Consider the following 25,978-nt stretch of genomic DNA (forward strand, 5'->3'; position numbering starts at 1 on the left):
GACAAAGGACGGCCGCAGCAGCACAGCAGTCCTGGGGAGACAGTGAGCCCTCAGCCCACCCAAGGGTGCTGCAGAAGAAGATGCAGTAAGCCCTGCCCTGACCCATTTCCCCCGTAGAAGCAGACAGGCAGACTGAACAACGGGATGGGACAATCAAAGGTACAAGTAAAATGCGCCCATGGTGACGGGGAGGTGCCGACATGCACCTTTTCCACAAATTGCTGAAAGCAAGGCAAGTATGTGGAGAGAGCAAAAGAAGATGGAGGCAACTTGATGACTAAGAAAAATGAACAACAGGTGTTCCCTGAGGCTGGAAGGGAAGAAAGCAAATGCCGGAAAGCAACACCCAACCTACCACCGTAAAGAGCTCACCTGGAAGGATAGCCGTGCTGCCTCCGCGGGAATCTGCGGTTCTGCTGAGGCTGCGGCTTCCCAGGCGGCACCAGGGCTTCTCCCGAGGCAGAGAGAAGCCGAGTGCTGGAGCTGAGGGCACTGCCAGCCCCAAGTGCAGGTGGTGAGCACCTCCCCTGCTTCCTCCCCTTCCGCCGTCTTCAGCAGATTAAGATAGTTAACAGCTCTCTTTAATGAGTACATTTGCCCCCCGGGCAATCAGATCTCTCAGAGCTTTCAGGCTCATTTCTGCAAGCGCAACGTAAAGCTGCGTGCTGGTCAAGCGCAACGTAAAGCTGCGTGCTGGTCATTGCTCCTTCGAGCGGCTGGACGCCCTCGGTCCTGCGTGCCCACGTCCAGCTGCAGGAGCTGTAGGACAGACCTGCCAATTGCCACCATGCTCCTGACAAAGTCACGAGAGCAAGCAACAACCGTGGTCCCCAGCTGAGCCTGCCTTTGGGGATTTGTACCGTCCCCCACATGCTTTGAACCCCACAGGCGATATCTGCAGCTCAGTCTGGCCAGTCTGTTGTTCCCCAGCAGTTCAAACCCGGCTCCCAGGCTGGACCAGTGGAGCCAGGCTGCTGGGTAGTCCAAATCCCTCCCTGCAGAAGCAAGCTCAACACCGTACCAGCCCCACTTACCAAGAAACAGGGTCCCAGTGGAGCACTGCCCTCTCCTACAGGGAAGCTGTGTTGGATGCTCCTCTGCCCAATGCTAGGACGGGCTTGCGAATTTCAGCTGCAGGAGGGACTTGCTGCAGCCTGGCAAGGCTAGGGCAGCTGAACATCCCTGTAGCAGATGCTGGCTTTGTCCAAATGCTGCCTCTCATAGTACCTATAAACCTTCATGAAATGTGCCAAGAATATTCTCTGGCTCCAGGATGGAAATACTGGACTAACCAGGCAGGCTTAGCCAAGATGGCCTGTGCAAATGAAAGACAGTGATAACTGGGTACCCCCAGTTCCCGATGCAGTATAAGAAGCCACAAACCTGCTGGGAGTGGGAAGCAGGGGTGGCTGTCGCTTCTCCCAGGTCTCTTCTTGGGAAAACACTGAATGTCCTGAGTTTATGTAGCATTCACACTGTGATAGAAATTAACACTGAATGCTTGGAACTGCCCATAATTTTCACCCCTCTCCAACCCCAGCCCTACTAGTGAACTGTGCAAGCTATTCCTCTTTTATACTGGTATTTTTGTTCTTCCCTTTGCAATCTTAAGCACTTCTTGGGTTAACCGAGAACTTCATTTGCTGAAGTTTCTCAGAATAAAAAAAAAAAAAAAAGCTACCAGTTTCAGAGAGATCAGTGAAGCTCCCAATCCTGCTATAAGGAACTCCCACCACAAGGCAAGAAATTAGGAATTATTTTGCTCACAATAATGAGATGTCTTTAGAGCAACCTCTTCAGTTTCACTCCAGTAGCATTATAATAATTTTGGTAGAAAGAAATTTGTAGTGGAATTATTTATTTCATCTTCCCCTTTACTGTAGGAGGAATGATTTTCAACTGAGCCCAAATCCACTTGCATTCAGTGGTTTGCTAATTAAGCTACAGTTGTCTCCTGATGGCAGCAATTATTCCTGGTAATCTTAATGAGCTTGTTACATTCCTTAGTTATTGTTACGAAAAGTTATATGAAATACTTTGCCTAATACTACACAGCTCCCGGGGGAATTACTTCTTGATCTGTTCTGGTTTGATTAAAGAGAATGATCGTTTTCTTTCTTAGCATTATTTCTCAAGTTGTTTGTGGCTCTCATTTCCCTTGTCTTTTGCTGGCACTTTAACAACTCCAACCAACTTTTTTGCAGAGGTCATCTTTTCCAAACATTTCTAACTTTTTTTGCTCTCCCTGAACTCTCCAGTGTCTTTGCTTGGTTTATTACATGGGTTTTTTCTCTCTTTCCCAGTGATTTATTCTGTCTGGAACATACACATTACTTACAACAGGGACTTGGTGCCGATCAGAGAACTCTGTGGGGTTTTGCTGTTGATACAGTTTGTTGCAGATACAAGAAAAGCATCTCCTTACACTGGTAATCGAGGAAAACCTTCACTTCAGTGCACAGAAAATACAGATTTCCTTAAAACAATTAACAGAATTAACAGAATGAGCTGAGTAACCTAACTAAGCACAGCTTTGCACGTACTCTCTCCTCTCCTGTGCCTTTGCATATCCAAAATTCAATGAACATGCTATACAACAAGCAGCATTATCCAGGGAACAAAGAACTTCATCGCATTTCAAACCAAATGATCACTTTTTTTTAATCTGTATTTATTTTGTTTGCACTCCCAGTCTATTCCTCCTGAAGTCTCCTGCCACAGGCAAGAGGTGCACAGAAAGCATGTCAGTGGTTATGACTACTTTTCATGGCTTAGTACTGAATTCAGGAGCATCAAAGTTCATATGAACACGTGAAATTTCCTTCAGAATGACAAGCAATTATGATTAAACTCCAGAGTCAAACAGATTCCTGCCCAGCATGATGCATCATAGAAAGCAGCCAAAGACTCCAGGCACTAGTTCCTGATCAAGCAATTAAAACACCAGTCTGGAAAAGCATTCAGTGACGATTCCACTTTTCTGACATTGAAACCAATGGAAGGCTTAGGAGCACCTTCTGCATGAGCAGCTAAAGTGGGTAAACATAGCACCTTTTGAGTATCCCACTCAGTCGCTACCTCCTTCTGAGCTAACTCAAATGCACGTGAAAGCAGAGCTGGCAGGCCATCTTTCAGCAAAGCTTTCTTTGCAGGAACTGTTGATATACTGAAGCAAACTTTTTGCGGAAACGCGCTGTTTCCAGTGAAACATTTCAAGACCTGGGATGGCATTTCTGGAAATCGGCAAGTTGGAGGAGCTGGTCTGATAGCTCAGCAACCCAGTGAGAATTTAGGTCCGGGAGCCCAGACTGTGGAGTAGCCTTGCATGCAGGCTGTCAGCTATTTTGCAGCGCCTTTCCTCCTCTGCCTTTGAATAAAAACAAATGCGAAAGCCTCAACATCTTTTCATCAGAGTTCTTGTCGTCCAGTCAGTCTGTGTTCAAAGGACAAGAGGAAAACAATTGAAGTAGCAAAAAGTAAGGAACTTGCTCAAGTTCATAGAATCCTCAAAATGGTGACTGGACCCTGGTGGTCTCTAGTCCAACCTCCCACGAGGTCAGACTGCCACCACCACTACAGCAGGTCATGCACGGCTTCATTCAGCCACGTCGTGAACACCTCCAAACACAGAGATCTGTCCACCCCTTGGGGCAACCTGTTCTGCAGCACCACCCTCCAAGGGAAGTCTCTCTTCCCCATGTTCAACCTGAAGCTCCCATGTGGCAACCTATGACTGCTGCCATTTGCCGTAACACCTGCAGCCACCACACACGCTTTGGTTCTGCCATCTTTATGGCTCTCCTTCAAGCAGCTGTACAAGGCTGCTACTGGATCCCCCTTCACTCTCTCCAGGCTTAACAAGTCCCCTTGATGAAGACATGTCTGAATCTAAGGGATGCCTTCCCCTCTTTGACACCTAAAAGTGAAGATGCCCAGACACACTCTGCCATGCCAGAAGAAAAGGCTCTACAGGAACAGTAAGCAGAGACAGCTTGCATGACGGATTCAGCCCTGACATGGGTGGCAGTGCTTCCCTGGTTGCCTTTCCCATTACAAAGATGCAGTCTCATAACATGAGCTAACACAATGCTGTTCTGTTTTGGAGAGTGTGAACTCTGCTCTCAAAGAAATATTTGTTCCAGCTCAAGCTCTGGCATTTTAAACAAGGGCAATTAAATGCACTGAAAATGCTATTGCAACATGAAGGCTAAAAATATAAACGCAAAATGTCAGGAGTCATTCGCAAGAAAAGCTCCTGGAAGAAATGCCCACTTACCCACACTGCACAAGCATAACATCGTCCAAGTGACAGCTTGCATTCTGAAGCCAGATAAACAAGCCACAATTCAGCCTTTTTTTCTACTGCCAGAAGTTTACACCCACAAATAACTATGTCAGCAGTAGAAGTGGCACCACTTGGAAAATCTCTGATCTGCATCACCAGGCAGGTCCCCAGTGTTACTGTTTGGTACAGATGCGATTACTTACAGGTCTAAGTTTGTACCTACAAATGCTAAACCACTCCTAGCTTATACCACAGAATGTAAACTTCAGAAGAAACATGTGCAGTACAGGTTCGTGAATGCTTTTAAGAATCTAATACTAACCTTATTCTTGAAAAAATTTGAGTTTTAAATTTATAGCCTTCACCTGACAATAACAGCATCCTGAATATGCTTTGCTTTTTAAAATGCACTGAATGCTCAGACTTCAGTAAAAAAAAATTTATTTTCAATATAAAAGTGCCAAAATATCCACCAACATTGTAATCTATTCAACAACCAGCTTACTCTAGTAATCAAAATTGCAAGCATCTTTATTCACATTTTTAAATCAAATGCCTTTCACACATTTCCACAGTAACCCGAGTCCCTCGAAAGTGGGAAATTTGCATTTCGATTGGCTGCTGTAGTCCATATGTCCAAGTTCATGTAGGCACGGAAGGGGTTAAACCTCGGATAGTATTCCTGCTTACACATAACTGCCTGGTTCTCCACGTGGGTTGAGTGTTGGGTCGTGGCACTGACAGGGCAGCAGCTTTCATAAACATCACTCTGAGGTGCCCAGATGGAACCAAAAAGTCCAGACATTGGAGACAAGCTTCGGGTGCTTGAGAGGTAGGGCTGTAGGGCAAGATAAAATCAGCATGGGAAACTGCAAAATGAACCATTTGCCAAAGAAAACGTGGAAGCATAGTACTGAATGGGAGGAAGCAGCATTTATGCAGAGAATTTAGGAAACACACAAGGAGAAAACTGCACGTGAGTTTATAAAGCAATATGGTTGCAGAAAATATTACAGCAGCATTAGTGTGTGCGTGTGTGTGTGCAAAGGCACTTCACTAAATGAAGCCATATGAGCTCCTCCCTGCATGGCATCAATATTACTGTAACAGGAGTACGATATTCAGTTCTGGTCAGGCTGTTAGGAAAAATAAGGGAGAAATGGAAGACACGTGAAGAGCACCATGCATGTTTCGAGAGTTAAAATTAAAAAGAGAAGGACCCCTAAGAAATGACAAGAAAAAGGTTGAAGTATGTGTCAGTACTGAAAGAATATGCACGCCAGGAGCAGAGAGGGATATTCAGTATGGAAGAGGGACTATAATTGGGAGCTAGGGAATTTAGTTAGAAAATTTTGAAAGCTTATAAAGAACCTCCTGGAGGGCAAGATGTGTTAGTCTGTGAGGAAGTCTCTCAGAGAAGGTCATGGAAGTCTTGGGACTTTTAAAACTGAATGAAACACTGAAATGTATTGTGGGGAAAAGCTCGCCAGGGAAATGAACTGAATTATCTAATGTATTTTCCAATCTCTACCTTCTGTGTTTCCTGGCATTCCTGAATAAAATATGAAATAAAGCCATGTTTATTTTAGGAAACAGTCTTCTACCAGTTTTGCCACTTTTTAACACAGCAGAATTTTCACTTTTGCAGTTGGAAATATTTCTTGCTTTATTTGGTTAGTTTTATTCAAAATAAACCTACTGTAAATAAAAAAAAATAAAATTCTAAACCAGAAGATTTTGAAATATGAGCAGAAAGACCACCTTGAACTGAAGTCACTACATTGCACTATGGGATGACCTAAACATGGCTAGTCTGGAGTGTAACAGGTCAAAGTCAGCATTCAGAAATCTGCACAAATCCAGCTTAAATCACTTGGATTTCCTAGCAAAAAAAACCGTCAAAGTCACTGACAGCAGCTGTCCATTCAGCTCTACAGTTTCCAAATCTCTTTGGGTTTTGCTGTCAGCACTTCTTCTGTTTTACCCTCATCTGGAAAGGTTGATTTTGATAGGAAGAGGTCTCAGTAGACTACACAAGTCCAAAATGTTTTTCCATATGCAAGTTAATTTTAGTCAATTTTCAGGCAAAAGGATCTGTCTTAAAATTTCACAGACAAGGTCCAGTAACAACCTTGACCAACAGCTGGGAAAAAGCCACACTACAAATGCCAGCATCAAATACATACATCAGGCTACTTGAACGATTCATGAAGAACGTGTGAGCAACAGGTAGGGGAAAGACTGGAATTCACTGGAAAGGCTTTGAAGAGGCACTCAAAGGCAGCACCTTGCAGTGACAATACTCACTGTGGAGTTGACGTAACTGGCAGGCTCCCAGGTAGGTGGCATGTTGGGAGGCGCATTCCAGGTGGAGGGACAGTTCTGGTCAATGAAGGCTGTATTCTGCACTGCTGCAGTGCCCGGGAAGCCACTGGGGTAGTTCATGTTTTCTGTGGTTTACAAAAGCAGAAAGACAAAATAAGGTTTTTGCAATATAAACACTACCAACATTTCTGTGGAGGAACATTGAATCTTCTCGGAGTGAGCCAGGCTGGAACCGACCTAAACTTTCAGTGACTTCAGGCAGCTTCAGAGCAGCACAGCAGCAAAGTGTAACAATTTCTGTTAACAAGACTACCACTCTGTATTAGGGACCCACTAACAAATTGCTATCAGGAGGACAGGATAAAGAGTTGGCAATCTCTCTAATGGAGAACAGAGTCTTTATTAGCCACAGAACGTGCATGGCAGAGCCTACCCAGGCTTCACTGCCAACATGCCTCAGCTCTAAGCACCCAAGGGATCACCGTGCTGCCTGTGATACTGTAGCCTGACCTTTAATTATTGCTTAGGTAATGCTAAAGAATTCTAGGTTGCTGCCAGTGTGCTTCCCAAGCCAAGAAACTCTAGCCTGGAAAGGTAATTGGTCACAAGAGGCGTTCTGTTTCACACACTGGAAAGCAGAAGTCTGCCAGAGGGGAAACAAAGAAAATTGTGCAAAAAGATTTGTGTAATACTGTGGTCACAAGCATTTCTCTCTATTCCCTCTCAGACACAGTCCTGTATACTGGCTTTCCAGGCTTAACAACTCCATATGAAGATCAGTCTTCTCATCCGTCACATGCAGACATTGTTTATTACTACAAAGCACCCAGTCAGCTGGAAACCGTAAAGTCCGCTTAAGCAATGAACGCCCAGATGTTTATAGACAAGCTCAGCCTTTTGTTCTACAAAAGGTGAGAGAAAAAACCATGCTCAGTGATAATTCATAAGCTTTACTTTATCCTACCTTCTGGGAAAGCACCATATTCATTCATCTCTAGTGGACAATACATGTTGGAAAACTGGCTGTCACAAGCTGCATTCCAGTCGATGAAGCTGTCCCAAGAAAAAGAAAAATCTGCTGTCAGAAACAATTTGCAGAACTTCTGAAAATTATTTAGAAATACTTATTTAATGTAAAGCTGTTGGATGCAAAATGCCTGTAACTGACGATGAGGCTTTTCACATTCCGCTTACCAGTTCTGCCAGTACCTACTCTGTGCCACTATGTAATCACAGCGATTTTCTCACTGAGCTCTTTTTGCTCTGGGAGGATAAAGAACTTGTAATGACAGCTACCAGAGTCCTGCAACACCTAACTGGGCTCAACTTATTCCTCTGTAAAAAGAAAATAATTGTACTTCTTTCCCACAACCATGGTAATGGTAGATATAAAGTGAAATAATGTGTCTTTAAATAGAAGAAAATGTAATGCATTCTCAAGCATTTGGATGCCTGAGAATAGCAATTAAAATGGGGATTTCTACTTTCCCTACCATGTGTTATAAGTCCTGTTAAACAATTATGTTTTCTAAACTACACATTAATTTGTAAGGACTTGTCTTCATTAAAATAATTTCAGAATCTCAAGAAGACTTTTCAAAAGTAATTCTTAAAGATATGTCAGAAGTGTAACAAGCTCCGCTATGCAGTGAGCCTGAAGAAGTCCAGGTTTGGACCTAGTCTGGACAAGGTAGGCATACAAAAGGATTTCACATTGTGCTAATTCAGTTTTACTCTTCAGGCAAGAAGTTACTCTAAGTTATCACTACTACATATGAATAAATAATTACATGTAGTTTTGCATATGAAGCCCAAATTGAGATGGGCGTATGAAAGCAAAGTAGCATAATACAGAATCTGTCACAAATCACCACGTATTTCATCTGACTTGAGAGTCAGACAGACTGCTGGCCATTGCTCCCAATCATCAGGGCTGCAGCTTGTTGACATGACAGTTAGAATTGAGGTTAGCAGGCTGGTTGAGATCACAAGACCATCACTTGGGGATTTCTGTGTTACCACTCTGTCATTTTGAATGACAAGATATGATTTGAAGAACTGGCCATATTTCACTGCTGTGTGGTGGCAGAGTATTTCTTCTCACTGGTTAGAAGTGCATCTTTCATTAGTAAAATTTGCGGTGTGGAGAGTCTACAGTACAAGAATTACTCAAGTTCATTACTACAGGAAGGTCAACCCAACAGAGAGCCTTAAACAATCAGACCAACTTGTATCCTTACACCACCTTCAAAATGGACTATTTGCCTTTATTTAATAATGTCTGTCCGTGCCATTTAACAGGAGTACACACTGCAGAACACACCCCATGATATACAGAAGCTATGTATTTAGCAAGAGGGCAACGAACCTAGAAGTCAGGCCTTATGCAAAAGAAGTGGAAGAAATTAAAAGCTCTCCAAAAAGTATTTAATTAATTTTGAAAGAAGTTCTGGAATATCTATATATAAGCAGGAACACCAGTGAATTTGTCTTAGCAAAATTAATCATGATGTACTAATGGAAGAGCACAAACAACTAGAACTAAGATTGAAGCGACAGCAAGAATTTTACTTTAACTATCACCTGCCTTACAAATATTATAAGATAAGCTCAAGTACAGTCCTCTGCATCACAGAAACCTGAACAAAGTGTTATCCATACTATTTACATAGAACATAACTTGCCTGTTGTGGACAGAGGGGGTTTCTTGGATCATGCACGGTATATTATTCTCAAGGTTGTAGTTTAAACTGTTTGTCAGGCAGACTGGCTGGGCAGGCCACAAGTCTCCTGTTGGGTAAAGACCTAAAAAGGGAAAAGGGAATGAAATGCAGAACAACAGGAAGGAGGCTCCACAAACTCTGACTATCACAATGACACTTTATTCTTATGCTAGATAAAAAAATCCGGTATTACTAACCAATTACGTTTTTTGTGATGAATGTCCATCTTTAACCAAACCTCAAAATTTCTACTTTCTAAAAATATATGTATAAAAAAAACCTTGAACCAAGAAGCTGAAATTCAACAAAACAGGGCAAGAAATTCCTATAGCAAGTCCTTAAGTCATCAGCTGCCAGTGCCAAGGCAGCACCCTTCCTCACAGCAGGATGGACAGCAGGGAGGTGGATCCCCACCGGCCTCCCCCTCAACCCCACCCATCAGTCAGTAACCATCTCTGAAGTCCAACCGCATGAATGCAGCAGGAACAGGGACGGGTTTTTAACAGACAAGAGCCATTCACAACCAAACAATACATGAACTTGTTACGGCTGTATTTAGCCCCTAGGGCAGATATTCATTGTGCTGCTCTCTAGGGACTGAGTCCCCTGACTACCCACAGATACTTGGTTCCTATCAACTCTGTGAGAACAGGCAGCTGGAGAAAGGAAAAAATCCAAAGGAGCACTCTCCATGAGACAACAGTTGCAAAGTTAGCTCTATTTCATTATTTCACACAATAGATATTATGAATATTGCCACCAGAGAAAAAGTTTAATCAGCATTTGTATCCTACCAGACACAGGTTAAACCTACAGCAGAAAGGACAGCCATGGGCAGGCAGTTCTGCTGCCCAAAGAACCATGTCTCCTAACCAGCTTTCAAAGTCACCATGTAGCCTGTTGCTTTTATGAATCCCACTCAACAAGTTAATATTACTTCCCTTGGAGATACAAACAATGAAAACTCAAGACTTTTAACAGCCCAACCCAACCTCATTCATTATTGCTTTCAAAGAGAGCAAGTTCCGACTGTGGAAATTGAGAGAGAAAAATGGTCATATCTGATTTGATGCCGAGTTTCATTTTAACACAGCAACCAGTGCTCTTGATTTCCCAACCACATTACTTTTGGACATAAATCTGTGCAAAGCAAGAGGAGAAAAAAACAAAGAAGACCTAACATGTGAGTTGAAAGCTAAATGCTGTCTTCACACAGAGAAAATGCAGCAAAAAATGTCAAGATTTTAAGCCTTCATTTGCTAACTTTGCTCTTAACTCCTTTGGAAGTAAGTCAAGTTCTAGTAACAACATGTCTTACCGAGTTGGTGTACACAAATGTTACTAGTAAGATCACTGAAACTGCTTGACAAAATGTGCAAAAAAAAAGCTTCAGTTGTTAATGAGGTAACTGACCTTTATTTTTGTCGGGATCTGCAGCTATGTCAGTGAAATTCGGACATAAGGTTTCAGGATATTGGGGGATGCTGTTCATGTCTCTGCTGAACGAAAAGAAAATTTGATTTCTTAAGTCTAGACACTGTAATGTTTCATAATGCAAACTATTTCAAAGGAAATATACAGAGATGTAAAAAATATTCTCATCAACATCATGATTGCTATTGCTTTCCACTCTTTTCTGGTTTTTCTTATTAACCACTGTGCAATTTTTTTAAAGTTTTTTTTCCTCCAATTAAAAGCCAGCTACTTTATACATATGCAAAAAGAATAAAATCAATACGTCTTAATTACCCCACTTTTATTATCAAAGTATCAACCTATTGCAAATTAATTCAACAGCTCTTCTCTAAAATTGGAAAACAAGCCATAGTCCATAAAGATGAGTAGGATCTCTCATAACGTTTCAATGCTCCAAACAACTTTCAGGCAAGTTTACTTTTACGTGCCTGAAAACACATAGGCACACATGAACATCAATTTCATATTCATCGAATCCCATGAAAAAAACTAGTCAATATGAATGGAAAGAGAACATTTTCAAGCACCAGAATACCAGAGGAAAAGGATTAAATTACTTCTGCTAGTGAAAACAGACAGTCATGAATGAGAAGTGAAATGAGGACTCGTAGTAATAAAAATTGGAGATGCTATCTCTACTACAGTAAAGACGTAGAAGGGAATGTGGGGGAGGGGGGAATCAATTTTCATGCTGTATATCCTAGGAGAACATTATTCCCATTAAAAGAATAACATCAACTTGAAAGTCTCACTCCCACCTTTTTTTTTTTTAAACCGTTATTACTTTAATATAACTAAGTGGTAATGGAAATGTAGTAAGCTGGAAAAAATGAGAGGGGAAGAACAATTTTCTTTTTTCCCCAATTTTACTTTACATTTGGAAGCCTTTATCGTATTTCCCCAACATAATCCATTTTGCATATATCTTTTAATGTACTGAAGAAGATTATTCTTCTTCCAACTAGTAAGTACAATTAGATTATCACAAAAAATGGCAAGACAACAGGTAGGTATAATTTAACTAACTGAGACAAAATTTCAAGTTGGTGGTGTTTCTTTAATGTCTTACAGGTGTAGATTCAAATTTTTTACCTGGTATTGCAGATGTTATGAGACAGATTTAAAGTGATAGGAGTTTCAGATGGAAAATCATTTTGTGAAATATTCTCTCCTAAAGAAAAGAATGACTGTGAAAATCAAAGATCCTAAAAAAAGAAGTATGCACAGAATATACATACACATAAACAGAATCATCAATGTTGTTAATAAAATTTTCTCTTAGACCGGAGTATCACTAACTGCACTAATTTCAAAGCGTGCTATTTACATCCACATGGTCTTAAATGTATTTTATGACTTAATGGAGAGGTTCCTTGTTACTACCAAATTCATTTTGAATTTAAAATTACTTATTTTCTTTTTTTTTTAAGAGGCATTACAATTTGAACAAACAGAAAAGTCATGTACACACAGTTCGTTATCTATTGAATCACAGCTTCAGATATAATATACTTTTGGTAATGCAAAGTTTTATACATACACAAATACATGTATGTGTATGTAAGTACATGCATATTTTTAAATTATTCAAAACAGCTTTTTTCAGGTACTCAAAGCTGGGTTTACTTTTCTTTATTCTTCTTTAAAATTTACATCTAGTGCTACATCAATCTGGATAGTGATGGCAGTGACAGGGCTTAGGCTTTCAACTTATTTGAATGATATTCAGGCATTCAAAAAACTGCAGTAATGAACCACAGTTCCCATTTCTCATACTAGGCAAGTGGCTCAGGTCTCCTGCCTACTTATGCCTCAAATACAGCTATCCAATCCCAGCATCCTCAGATTTGATCTGCTTTCACACATTTCTCATTTGTAGATTTCTTAAACAGCTATAACGTTTTTAAGAGAATAATGTGATGTAACATAAATTCAAAGGCAAAAATTGCTTTGGCTGGTGACCCCCAGTTCTTCCACCTTTCCATGAAAAATAATTGTGCACCATCCTCAGTGAGGAGCCTGATACTTTCTCTGTAGCCTGACAGCTCATCTTCATCCCCACAAAACTTGTGGTACTTTTTTTTCCAAGTACCAAGTTCTTTAAATCCCTCCTCGTGTTTCTGAGAGGTGCCCTATAAAAGGCAAGTTACATGCCCCACACCACAGCACCCCTTTCCATTCAGAAGGAAGGCTGAAACTCTGCCCACTACTGTGCAGAGGTGGTATTTGCAGAACTTACTGGATGGAAGAAAATGCCTGGCAGTAATCATGGGCTTTTTATCTCCATCTGAACTGCTGGTACTGCTCCAGCTACCCCAGCTCCCACGACTGGCACGAACGCTTCCCGATGAACTTCCACAGTCTGAGCTTGAATCAGAACAAAACTTCTCCAAACACTTCTTTTTGGTCCGTTGATAAAAGCTTTCTAAAGAAGTTGAAAAAAAAAACCCCAACAAACAAACCCCAACACAAAACGTTTAAGAACGTGTTTCAGCTGAAGATTCAGCGAAAAGTCATCTGGAATATAAATTTACATGGATTCTCTGAATTTACTCATAATAGGACAGAAAATAATATTTACTCATAGCCTCAAGATAAACAAACCAGCCCTTACCATGAGGAGCTTATGACCTACACAACATCCCCAGTACAATAAATGCAAGTGAGGATACAGTGCAGTTAGAGGCAATAATTTGAAATAGGAAGCCCATACTGTTCTTTGAAATATATAGTTAATATTTTAAACATGAAACATAGCCTGGCTGTAGGAACATGCATACTAAAAGCAATGACAAATGTTGCAAGCAATGAATTCATAAGCGATAGATTTTCCTTTCTTATTATCTCATCAGGGAAGCAAAGGACAATCCTATAAACATTAATACCTTCTTCAGCCCTCCTCTTCCCAAAAGCCAGGGAAAACAGCTGATTAAAATCCTGACAGAAAGGCAGGAAACAGGAACCCAAGCTAGTGGTGTTTTTTAAAAAACACCTGCCTATTCTAAAGGTGGCCTTCGCAATACAGCTGCTTCAGTTAATACCAGCTTTAATTTGAACACACAAGCAGACTGTCAGTCCTTCACCCTGGACTGATGGATTATGGCTTCAGACTGATTCATCTTCTGATTTGCACCACCAACCAACCCCATGGAGAAAGCATGCGGAGCACTTCAGAAGTGAGCAGGTATTATTTCAGGCACTGCGTCGTGCCGGTCCTGCCATCTTCGTGTAGGGGTTCAAAAGGGAGAGAAGCACAACTCTTTCAAGGAGGGAATACAGCTCTACTGCCACAAAAAACACAGTACATTTCTTCCCCTGTTTAAGACAATTAAGATTTCATACCTGTTTCTCCTTGTATAGACAAGCTCCCAGCTTTTTGGTCTGCTTTACAATTTTCCCCGTTACCCTGAGGACACCAGGCTCTTATTCCAATATTTGCTCTCAGATCCGGCCTTTCAAATTCACTGCACATATGCTTCAACTCGCTCTGCTCAGGGACCCTAATACAACCACACCCAAAGAAACATGTTTGCATTTTACATTTCAGCTGCACTTTTCCTTTTCAGGCATTAAACACTTCAACTCACATGGCTATCGTAGCAGGATGTGGGACAAGGAATAGGTTTAGGAGTCTTATTCCCAAACTTTACAGAAACCTAAAAACCTTTCCCAAAATGTAATATCCCACCACACAGATGACTGCTTCTCAGGGGGAGAAGCAAAACAATGTGTGTATGTTTAACTCCATTCTCTAATGCACTTGCAGGAGGCAATCAGATGTTACAGTGATAAACACAGTCTAGCACTGTACAAAGATCTAGATACACAGAAAAATGTGCCCTATGTCTATATCATTGGCATAATTATAACTAGAATAAAACCATCATCTGAAGTAATCTTAAGTTTTTGCTAGTAAAACTGAAATATCTGGATCCAATATTATAATCGGAGAGTACTAAGGGAAAATGAATAAAATCCAGCTGTCAAGTTTCTACAGGAAGGAAACAGTTACATCTTAACTCAGAAAGCAGCAACTGCTGAATCAGTTCAAGGAACAGCCACCAAATTTCAGTATTTTATTTCCATTTTTTTATCCTTCCTACCTACAAAGGTGTGCACCCTGCAAAGATTTACATGTGCTGACTTCCCACACAACAAATAGTAATTTGTTTATAAGGAGTTATAACAACCCCTTCAGATTTACAATCTCCTTGTTAAGTCCACTGACCTCAATAGGACCACTCGCAATAAAGATCAAATCTGTGAAGGCTTTGTAGGATCATGACCTTAATTCAAAGGGCTGGGGGAAGGGAAGGAGGATTTTCTCCTCATAAGTGTTTCTATTCTAGTAGCAGTTTATAACTGGTATTTTTTAACAACCACCAAAATAACTTAAATTTAAAATACATGAAAAAATAATTAAGAGCCTAGTGCTGCTCTAATCTTTTCAATCATTGCAGCAAAAATGCAAGCCACTGTCCCTTTTCTACATATTTCTCTTCCTCTTCCAAAACTACTAGAAGACAACATTCCCTCAGTTACTCAATAAAGCAGATGATTCTCCTGAAGGTGGAATCATATCAATAACTTTGTTTTCCTTTTTTCACTGAAGAGAATACATAACTGGATTTTACCCACACAATACACAGTGGAAAGGAAGTTAACCGTCCAAACTTCAGAGAGCAAATTCCAGACTATAACTGAGAGCAACCACTGCTATGCTGAATGGGGTGTCTATGCACATGCAGATTTACAAATGGAAAAATATTTTATTTTTTTTTCTGGTGTTACTTAGTACTGCACATTCTTAAAAATAAAGGCTCTGGCCAGGATTAAAGTGTGTTTGTTTAAACAGATAAAGCAATCCTGCCTAATGTACTATGCAAAACCTGCAGAAACATTACAGCAACCCTGGATTTCTTCATGATTTGGTGAGGCAATACATACCTTGCAGATATATTAACATTCTTCTTCTTATTTTTTCTAGATGTTCTATTTCTATTCCAATTCATATTTGGTACATTTCCTTCCTTCTTCTCCTGAGGTTTCTTCTTCCTATACGCATCTTCTTGCTAAAGGTAAAAATATGAGCTGAGACAATACCTACATTATAAAATGAAGTTAACTCAGTAAATGAACTCCATTGGATTTTTCTAGCTAAATTTCTCTGGACAAAACGACCCGACCCAAATGCATAGTTACTTCATGATTTAGTGTCTTTCCACAGCACATCGTCTTTCCAGCACCATCAATTTGACCAGCCTTTCCAAGACTCTGTCCTTCAAGACACCAACAGATGATGAGAGAAATTTTTGAATTCCCAATGTTAGCATTTTCCCCCTCACAGCATCTAGCTCTGACTTCCAGGGAAATAAAAAAATAGGGGGAGAAAAAGGAAAGCAGTCAATAAAATTCCCAATGTGCTAAAACCAAAAAACATCTGCCACATTTATGATCAGTTTGTGTGCAAGTTCAGGAGCAATAAATCCTCCCTTTCCTCAGCAGCTGGGGGGTTGGGGGAAGCATTCATTTGAATTACAACTGAGGAAATTATGGGGTAAGTTAACCAACAAATAATAGTCATTTTAAAAAATGCAAGAAACAAACTGAGCACCATCAACCACACACGGAAAGAAATTCGTAACAACAGCTCCCAAAACAAGACTAGACCCTGTCTTTTCTGATACATATTCTTCAAGCATGGTAAGCAATTCTTCCTTACACCTTTCTGCCATGGGATTCCTATCCAGTAGACGGGGACACAAACATAATCCAAATTCTTGGGTTTACTAATTACCAGATGAAGTTTAACTGTTTTATGCTGCCTGCAATAAAGGCACAGTCTGCTGTGTTTATCAAGCTCAGAAACCGGGGTGAAGAACGATCCTACTCAGCAGCTTCACAATCTGTTAAGGGGCTTCTGCGTGCTGTTTTCTGACATGAAAATTTCTGATGTAAAGCCCTGTATTTGGAGATCAGGTCTGCCAACGAAGGCTGATATGCCCATCTAGGACACACACACCCCCCCCCAAGTATGTTCCCACATCATTACTGTGGCTGACAGCTGGCATTAGATTCCAGTACATTTATGCCTGCTCTGGCAATAACAAAGAGTATCTCTGATTGTGATACAGCCAATATCACAATACAAGGACTGTTTTAATTACTATGCAAACTGTTCATCATTCTATAAAGCAGCATTAATATGAAATGGATGTGAGACAGCATGGCTGCATACTTCCTCGTTCATCTGATTTACACTCTTTCAGATCTGTGACTGTATGTAATAATCCCTACCTACACATATATACCTATAGGTGCATACATATATAAATAAACAACAAAAAATCATTTTAAATTTGAAAAGCAGAAATATCACAATACAAACCTCAGAAGAAGTAATCTCCTCTTTTGCACAGCATGGAGTCTCTTCCTTAGGTCCTTTATTAATCTTTTTCTCCGTGGAAGGCTTTAGGTTGATCTGCTTTTTCAAAGTCTCACAGTTTTCTGTTTCATTCCTGAGAGGCACTTGCTGGCTAGTCCCTAGAATTAAACAGTAACATCCATTTGATGGGGAAGGGAATGGGCTCCCAATCATAACCACAGTATCTTCTACCTTTTTTTAAAAACAGACTTGAGTTGCTTTCCAAAAGACTAGGAGACTAACCTCTAGGCTGACAATGCTGAAAATATCAAAATCAAAAGCTAATGCTGTATAAAAATTCTTACAGCAGTTGCAAAAAGTAGCTCTGTATTGATTCATGCTTATGGGCCCACCACTCCTAGCACATATATAAATTACCCAAGTCCTGCTCATCTCATCTGAATTTGAGCTGAGTCCCAGTCACGCATCTGTAAGGCAGAATCTGAAGCCAGAGAATACTGGGCTAAAAAAACCTGCAAGCTGGGTGGGGAGAAGACTTTTCAAAAATGGGTAGATCAAAATAAGGACAGCCTCTATTTGGTGCTTTATATCTCCTAAGCGCCCTCTACATTCACTATGAACACAAAGGGAAGTCATCCTTTCTTTAGGATGAGTTCTGCGTTAAAAATTCATTTTCTTGAGAGACTTTTGAGGAAGAAGAACTAGTCTTGTCTAACAAAATCCAGGAGGTGAAGAAAATGAGAAGCAGCCTGCCTTAACAACTAGCTGAATTGCCCAGTCAAGTCACCGTCCTCCACCTGGGCCCTGCCAATGCTGGACATGTCAGAATTAACTTCAGCTCTGATCGGTTCCAGGTATCTCAGATATCTGCAATACATCCACACTGATCTGCTACTGAGACTCTCGGCTGCACTGCGTGCGAAATGCCATCATTTATTGCATTGAACTGGTCTTCTCAAACGGGAAAGGTACACCCACACATTTTTATGATTTCCTATCTACCAACCAACATCCTAGCTCTGAGTCAGCCGCCCTCTCCCCTCTGGAGCAGGCAGTCACAATGACTGCAAAAGGAGTCCATGTGAATGAAACACCAGAGACAGCAGGCAAGTGAGGCTGCCAGAGCTCTGAAAAATGCTCCATTGCTCTCCAGCATACAAACATGTGAGTACCTGAGGTCTTGAAGACTCCCTGTTTGTACAAAACCAAGTCTGTAACTACAATCAAGACACAAACACTGCAACATGGTATTCTTTAGACTTCATTTATCCTACCAAACTTCTTAAAACACAGAAATATTCACATTCCTGACAGCGCAGAAAACCACAACTGCTAAAAGACAAGGCGGCAGATTACCTGTAGTGCTTTACCACTGAACACAAGTAACTGTCAGTACTTCAGAAACACTCTCTCAAGGTGGAAGTTTTGTCAATGAAAATAAGGCTAGTATCTCCCAATTGGTTTATGTATAAACATGATATCTGCAGCCTGTACTCAAAGTTACTTTCCTGTGCACCTAAATGCAGTTAAGACATAATTACTGGTTTTCTTTTTTCCCTGCCATCTGATTTCCGAATTCAAAGCAAAGAATGAACAACACTCTGCAGTTTAGGAGCACATGAAGAATGTTAAAGTACTTTGTAAGTATGAGTGAAATTATCCTGCCTCCATCTGAGACAGCACACTTGTACTTGCTGTATCTCACAGATAATGACACAATGGGAAGCAACGGGCCCAGGGTAACAACTACACACTACAGTAGGGCCTGAACTCCCTCTATGATGGCTCACTCACTAAATAAACTCTGCCACAGTTACAGCAAATGCCAGTCTTCAGCATTCAACTACTTTGCCAAGCTTCCAGAGGACACATTCTCCTACCCTGCCCTTGATTTCCTCCAGGTGCTCTTAGGCTGTTCTTAAAATTTTGAGTTGTGAAGCTAAGAGGTACGACTTCCCAGGCAGCTTAGTTCCACAATTAAAAAAACAAACAAACAAACAAAAAAACCCACCCAAATAAAAAAATACAGCTATGCAGTTACTAAGAGAAATGTTGATCTGCAGATTCCTACAAAATATAATTTCACAATCCTCTAGTGTCAGCTTTTGTTATTTTAGGTGGTTTTATCAAAGAAGTTCTGAATATCCAGTACTGAACATGCTTGCTTGGTGACTCTAAAAATCAGGTATTGGATTTTCAGTGGACCTGAAAATCACAAACTGGGATGTTTCTAAATATTTGAAAAGGGCATGTCATGCCTTACAAGCAGATCTATGACATCAATTATTTTAACCATTAAAATGCTACAGCACAAGCTTGAAATATGTAAACCAAGGCAAATTTATGATACAAATTTTAACACAAGCTGTTTCCTTAGGAATGTAAGCAGATAAATCATAGTGAACACGTAAGAAATACCGCATCTCCTTGTCCCAAGCAAAAGACAAAATCCTGATCGCAGTGAACTCAACAGAAGATTTCATTCGCTAATTTCAACTGACAGATATTGAAAAAAATTACCACTATTTTTCCTAGAAATTTCTTGCAGTTCTGGCTGTTGCTGAGGTGAATTTCTGGACAAGTGACTTTCAGGTAGCTTCTTGGACATCTTCACAGGACAGAACTCCTGTTCTTTGAGCTCAACTAGATTTTCTGAAGTTTTAAGGTTAGTTTCCTTAGGAAACATACATGTTTGAAGATCTTCTTTCAGATCACATTCTGAAGAAGTATTTTTAATGAGAACTGTATTTTTCAGTGCACTTTCTTCTTTACCCAGAAAGTTTTCTGGAAGAGTTAAATTCTTGTTAACATTTATGCCATTTGCATATTTTAGAGTTACCCAGTTTTCACTGACAACATCAGTGCAAATGTCCTCTTTTGGTGCTGAGATTTGGTTCTCTGCAATTTGACTTTGTTTCTCATCAGTAGCTGCAATGGCACTGCCAGCTGCTGTGTTTGGTTTCTGCTTACTGTAGTAAACTGAACATTTGTGTTTCTTCTGAGAGTGGCTGTAGGTCGCAGGACTTCTCTTTGCTGCATTCTGACTTCGGCTGGATGAAGTGCCTACAGACAGGAAGCCCTTCCCTTTACCTTTATCTGAAGAACTATAGGTATCCATAAATGTCTTGCAGCTTCCCCTGGTGAAAAAATAAATTATTTGAGATTTGTTTTTATATACAAAGCTATCATGAATTGTAAGAAAAGAAAGGGGGGCATATTCACAAGCTGTGAAACTGCATTAGGTCTTCAATTTATCATACCAGCTAAGCACATTCTGATTTCAGTGAGAGTTGAGCAAGACTCTAAGTATGTGCTTACACTTCAAACGCTTATATGCTTCAGTGAGTAAGTGCCTAACTGACCACCCAAGAGGGTCAGATTTAAGGACCACTGATGTATTTTCCATTCTTCCCACGGCTGCCGCACACAGTCTATCCTTTACTTCCATCACACAATTTCTACCCTACGTACCACTGACAATATACAAGATTAATAAACCCTTTGAGTTCTTCCATTTCTTTTTTGTGAAGATGAATATACACTACAACACTGAAAGCTCTCTGAAGGAGTTTGCTTGGAACACTATCTCCTCTAAACCAGCCCACAGCAATATCAAAATACAAACAGATAAAAAGCACCACTCCACAATAAACAGGGTACAAAAAAAAAGCAATTCAAAAGAAGAAAAGAGTATTTTTACTTGTAGGAATCAGAGCTGATTACGTCAACAGAGTTGCTGTTCTGCTGTGGTGAAGAACTAGGATTTGGCCTCTGTCTTGATTTCATGAACTCTGCTAGAATGTACTGGGCTTGCTGGAAGGCTATCAGAATCACTCCGAGCAGGGACAAACTGCCAAAGAAAACAACAGATACTGGTGTCTACAATTTTCAGGAGTATTCAGTGACAGAGTTAAAAAGCTTCTAACAAGATGCGCTTTTCAAATATTTTGTTAGTAAATTCTAAGTAAGACGAGAGATGAGAAAACTCAAAATACAGTTTAAAATAAATAACAGTTGTAACATTCTTTTCCTTTTTTCCTTATAGCCCTCTCAATAACATAACTCAGCCATGAGCTTTACAAAGAAAAAATCCATTCTAAAAAAGCTAATACTTGATTTGAAGATCAGTTAGAAGTAAGTCTCACTACAACACAATAGCAATATATCATAGTATGATACTTATCAGTCCTCTGAGTACCTTCTATTTATGCATGATAGTTATGTGTCCTGGTTTCAGCTGGGATAGAGTTAACTGTCTTCCTAGTAGCTGGTACAGTGCTATGTTCTGAGTTCAGTATGCGAAGAATGTTGATAACACTGATGTTTTCAGTTGTTGCTCAGTAGTGTTTAGACTATAGTCAAGGATTTTTCAGCTTCTCATGCCCAGCCAGGGCACCTGACCCAAACTGGCCAACAGTGTATTCCATACCATGGGACGTCCCATCTAGTTTAGGAACTGGGAAGGGGGGGCGGGGGAATCGCCACTCGGGGACCGGCTGGGTGTCGGTCGGCAGGGGGCGAGCAATTGCCCTGCGCATCATTTGTACATTCCAATCCTTTTATTACTACTGTTGTCATTTTATTAGTGTTATCATTATCATTATTAGTTTCTTCTTTTCTGCTCTATTAAACCATTCTTATCTCAACCCAGAAGTTTTACTTCTTTTCCCGATTTTCTCCCCCATCCCACTGGATGGGGGGGAGTGAGTGAGTGGCTGTGTGGTGCTTAGTTGCTGGCTGGGGTTAAACCACGACATTATGTCATTATTTTGATAATTTAGTTAATACTGTCTCTTTCTTTTCCTAGAGAAAAAGCTGGCATAAAATGGGCTACAAAATGCCACCATACTTCTGCTAAAAGTGAAGCTGCAAAATATCTTCTCTTTCTCTATGGTGTATTAACTGCACCAAATATAAATCAATCAGAACAAGAATCTTTGTAACTCATCAAACCACCTTCTCAATCATGCAGTATAGATTTTGTCAGCAGGAAAACAGAATGAGAAATTCCTGATTTTTCAGATCCCTGTAGTCTCCTTCTGTTGCATCTAGAACCATGTAACGTGGTCATTATTGCTGCTTCGTTTGTTCTCTGTATTCAATATCAAAACAACAATGCAAGTAGAACCACAGTATACATCAGCATGTCAGTTAGTTATGCATCAGCACATGTATGTATCACCATGACAGTCACACTCGCTGCTTGTTAGTACTGGCTGTAGGAATTCAGGGTTGGTGTGACAAAAGCACTGGACATCATCTGAGATAAACACAACATTCAGTTCACATTACACAATGTGAAAGGTTAGTAAAGGAAGACAAAAAAATTACGCATAGGAACAGAACCCTTAATTGTTGTCCTCTTAAAAGCAGTTTACCATGTGCAAGCAATGAGTCAGCTAACACAAGCCAAATCATCTTTCTGGGATAGCCTGTTTAGCAGAGTGCCTAGCAAAATCTAACAATAAACACAACTATTTTCTAACAAGTGAAAGCAGGAAAGAAGCAGAAGGAAAAGCAGGTCCTCACTCGGTTGTCTGAAACTTTATAAATTAAATTAATGTTTATTTTCAAGAAATACTTAAAGATAATCTACCAGTCCACTCAATTTTATTTATGATGTTCAGATACTAGTATGTTACACATCGATCTCTACTGTGGTGGGAGTAAGTCTTCTAGCAAGGGGAGTATCCACTAGGCATTCCTTTTTCTTTGCAGCCTTAATGTGGAAGTTTATCAGGAGGAGAAGCAAGAAATGCTTGACATCCATCACCAGCTACTGCACCACACCTAAGCTGTCACAGCCAGCTGGCAGGACTCTCGGGAGACAGACGCAGCAAAGATTTAGGCCCTATCAGCACTAAAAATCTAACAGAAGCCTAACAACAAGTGCTTGCTGATCTATCACTGGTGGGTCCCTTTCAAACTGGTGCAGGGGCCCTGAAAGCATTACCTTACGAAGAGGACAGTAAGCCTCCAAAAAGACTCTTCCCAGCTGGGTCCTGGCACCACATCTGCACATAGTGGTAACAGATGGTGAGGAAGAGTCACGTTGAGCGTGAAGTGGAACTCCAAATCAGCAGCAGTCACCAGCGTAAGCTCCCGGATTACCCACGAAGATGTAAAGTCAGGAGTGAATCTATCAGGAAAAGCAGAAAGACCTGATGTTATTTTCCCATCGTTGGGCTGAATTTCATTTTTTGAAGTCATGCCAATACTAAAAAATACAAAAACCCTTCTGATTTAATAGTATGAAAAAAAGACAATGAAATAAGTGACCACTGTCTGGTTAGACTATGCAGATGGCATTAGCACCTAACACAGGTATGACCTTGAGGTCATCTTCAAGCAGTAAAATATGTGTTTTTATTGTGACTCTTCACAATACTCATTACTGTGACTCATTTTCCTTTTTTCAAGGAGGTGCACATGATCAACTCGTGTTAACCAAAACACTCTTTACCAAAAGCACAGCTGTTAAGCATACAGGCAGCATTACTTCAGAAAGGGTCAGGTACTAGGGTAAGTCTAGAACAAGGCTGGAAAGATAGGGAAAGCAGAAGAAAACATGATATCTGTCTCTTTCCACTTACTTCCCTGACCTATACCATTATTCTATTTGACTGCCATGGGTACTGCTAGAAGGTATGACTTGCCTTTGCAATCAGTAGTGGTGACACTTGTTGCATATGAAACCACAGTTACTGTAATACAGTATTATTAACTCTACTTACGCTTAAGTCATGACTTTCACTCAACAGGATTTTTAAAAGAATCAGTTTTACACTATGTGCAATATTAGGAAAACATGACTAGACTGTGGTCAGGCTACTTGCAACAAGCTAGAGAATAACAATCAAAAAAAAAGGCAGTGGCAAAGCATTTCTTACTTTCTTATTGTGACAACTCTTTTACTTTAATTTATTACTTCATAATGCACTGACAAAAGCATGTATGCTGCTTTGTAAAAATAATGGAGTCTTATAAAGAAACATTATAGTATCAATTTATTAGTATTACCCTTACTGAAAAGGGGAAATGCTTATGAAATTTATACTCCAAGGTCACCAAATTTTGTATGCAGGTGTGCTACTGGAGTGCCTGTGACTGAATGTAATGGGTTTGTGTGGCAAGGTTTTGGTAGCGGGGGTGTTACAGGGGTGGCTTCTGTAAGAAGCTGCTGGAAGCTTCCCCTGTGTTCGAGAGAGAGCGAGCCCATACCAGCCGGCTCTAAGACGGACCTGCCACCGGCCAAGGCCGAGCCAATCAGCGATAGTGGTAACGCCTCTGTGATAACATTTTTAAGAAGGAAAAAAGTTGGGACAGTGAGAAACAGCTGCCGGAGAGAGGAATGAGAACATGTAAGAGAAACAACCCTGCAGACACCAAGGTCAGTGAAGAAGGAGGGGGAGGAGATGCTCCAGGCGCTGGAGCAGAGATTCCCCTGCAGCCCGTGGGGAACACCATGGTGAGGCAGGCTGTCCCCCTGCAGCCCATGGAGGTCCATGGTGGAGCAGATATCCACCTGCAGCCCGTGGAGGACCCCATGCCGGAGCAGGTGGGTTCCCAAAGGAGGCTGTGACCCCACGGGAACCCCGCGCTGGAGCAGGTTCCTGGCAGGATCTGCGGAGAGAGGACCCCATGGAGCAGGTTTTCTGGCAGGACTTGTGACCCCGTGGGGGACCCGCGCTGGAGCAGTGTGCTCCTGAAGGACTGCACACCGTGGAAAGGACCCACACTGGAGCAGTTTGTGAAGAACTACAGCCCGTGGGAATGGCCCACGTTGGAGAAGTTCGTGGAGGACTGTCTCCCGTGGGTGGGACCCCACGCTGCAGCAGGGGAAGAGTGTGATGAGCCCTCCCCCTGAGGAGGGTTGAAGCAGCAAAAAATAACGTGTGATGACCGTAAACCGCATCCCCGTCCCCCTGTGCTGCTGGGGGGGTTGGTGGAGAAATCCGGGAGTGAAGTTGTGCCCGGGAAGAAAGGAGGGGTGGAGGGAAGGTGTTCTGAGATTTGGTTTTATTTCTCATTACCTTACTTTGGTTGATTTGTAATAAATTGAATTAATTTTCCCCAAGCTGAGTCTGTTTTGCCCGTGACGGTAATTAGTGAATGATCTCTCCTGTCCTTATCTCAACCCGCAAGCTTTTTGTTATATTTTTTCTCTCCCCTGTCCAGCTGAGGATGGGGGAGTGATAGAACGGCTTTGGTGGGTACCTGGCATCCAGCCAGGGTTAACCCATCACACTGAAATTAGTTATTTTAAATTTCCACTGAAGTTAATTTGCCAGCAAATTTGTCAGTGCTTACACAATGCTGATCTCTCGTGATGAGTTCTGAGCCAGGAAAAATTCTTGACAGTCTAACACTTCAAATCCATATCCTTGGCAACTGTAACCATTGATTTTCATTGATGAAATTGTTATAGGAAGAGGCCCAATATTCTCTACTTTGAAGTTCTTCGTAATGGATAGAATTTGCTTGCTGTCTTTCAGTTCTTAAAGGGGAAAAAAAAGAATAATTATTTTACAGTGCTTAAAAATTATTTTCTTACTTTTATAAATAAAATGCTGTTTTTACTTTCAATCTAATAAAGAACTCCGAACTGACCAACATTTTAATACATACTGTTTTGCAGTAGTGTATTTCTAGAATTTGTAACTATCCTCAGTCAGTGTTTTGAGAAAACAAAATCTACACCTCTCATGACCAAGCTCTTCAGCTTTTTCTATTTCAACATTCTGTTTACTTAACATTACTGTACCGTATCAGTACCACTACGGA

The 25,978-nt window shown here is 40.9% G+C and overlaps 1 protein-coding gene across 5 annotated transcripts in view; it reads right to left on the reverse strand.

Moving 5' to 3' along the window:
• Positions 1 to 2,645: 2,645 nt before the first annotated feature.
• Positions 2,646 to 25,978, reverse strand: part of TMEM131L (transmembrane 131 like) — an 87,256-nt gene continuing 63,923 nt past the window's right edge. Inside the window, exons 22-35 of one of the 5 annotated variants that reach the window (XM_075029612.1) lie at positions 25,505 to 25,691; positions 23,148 to 23,333; positions 20,895 to 21,044; positions 19,715 to 20,331; positions 17,198 to 17,352; positions 15,757 to 15,881; positions 14,152 to 14,309; positions 13,049 to 13,234; positions 11,902 to 11,980; positions 10,747 to 10,829; positions 9,295 to 9,415; positions 7,575 to 7,663; positions 6,593 to 6,735; positions 2,646 to 5,123 (exon numbers count right to left, since the gene is read on the reverse strand). In XM_075029612.1, the coding sequence (XP_074885713.1) occupies positions 4,845 to 5,123; positions 6,593 to 6,735; positions 7,575 to 7,663; positions 9,295 to 9,415; positions 10,747 to 10,829; positions 11,902 to 11,980; positions 13,049 to 13,234; positions 14,152 to 14,309; positions 15,757 to 15,881; positions 17,198 to 17,352; positions 19,715 to 20,331; positions 20,895 to 21,044; positions 23,148 to 23,333; positions 25,505 to 25,691 (2,558 nt within the window). In that variant the 3' untranslated portion in view covers positions 2,646 to 4,844. Of the gene's footprint in view, positions 5,124 to 6,592; positions 6,736 to 7,574; positions 7,664 to 9,294; positions 9,416 to 10,746; positions 10,833 to 11,901; positions 11,981 to 13,048; positions 13,235 to 14,151; positions 14,310 to 15,756; positions 15,882 to 17,197; positions 17,353 to 19,714; positions 20,332 to 20,894; positions 21,045 to 23,147; positions 23,334 to 25,504; positions 25,692 to 25,978 lie in introns of all 5 variants that reach the window. The other 4 variants (XM_075029604.1, XM_075029595.1, XM_075029587.1 and 1 more) reach the window with 4 other exon arrangements.

Source organism: Buteo buteo, chromosome 1, assembly GCF_964188355.1.
Source record: "Buteo buteo chromosome 1, bButBut1.hap1.1, whole genome shotgun sequence".
NCBI classification, from domain to species: Eukaryota; Metazoa; Chordata; class Aves; order Accipitriformes; family Accipitridae; genus Buteo; species Buteo buteo.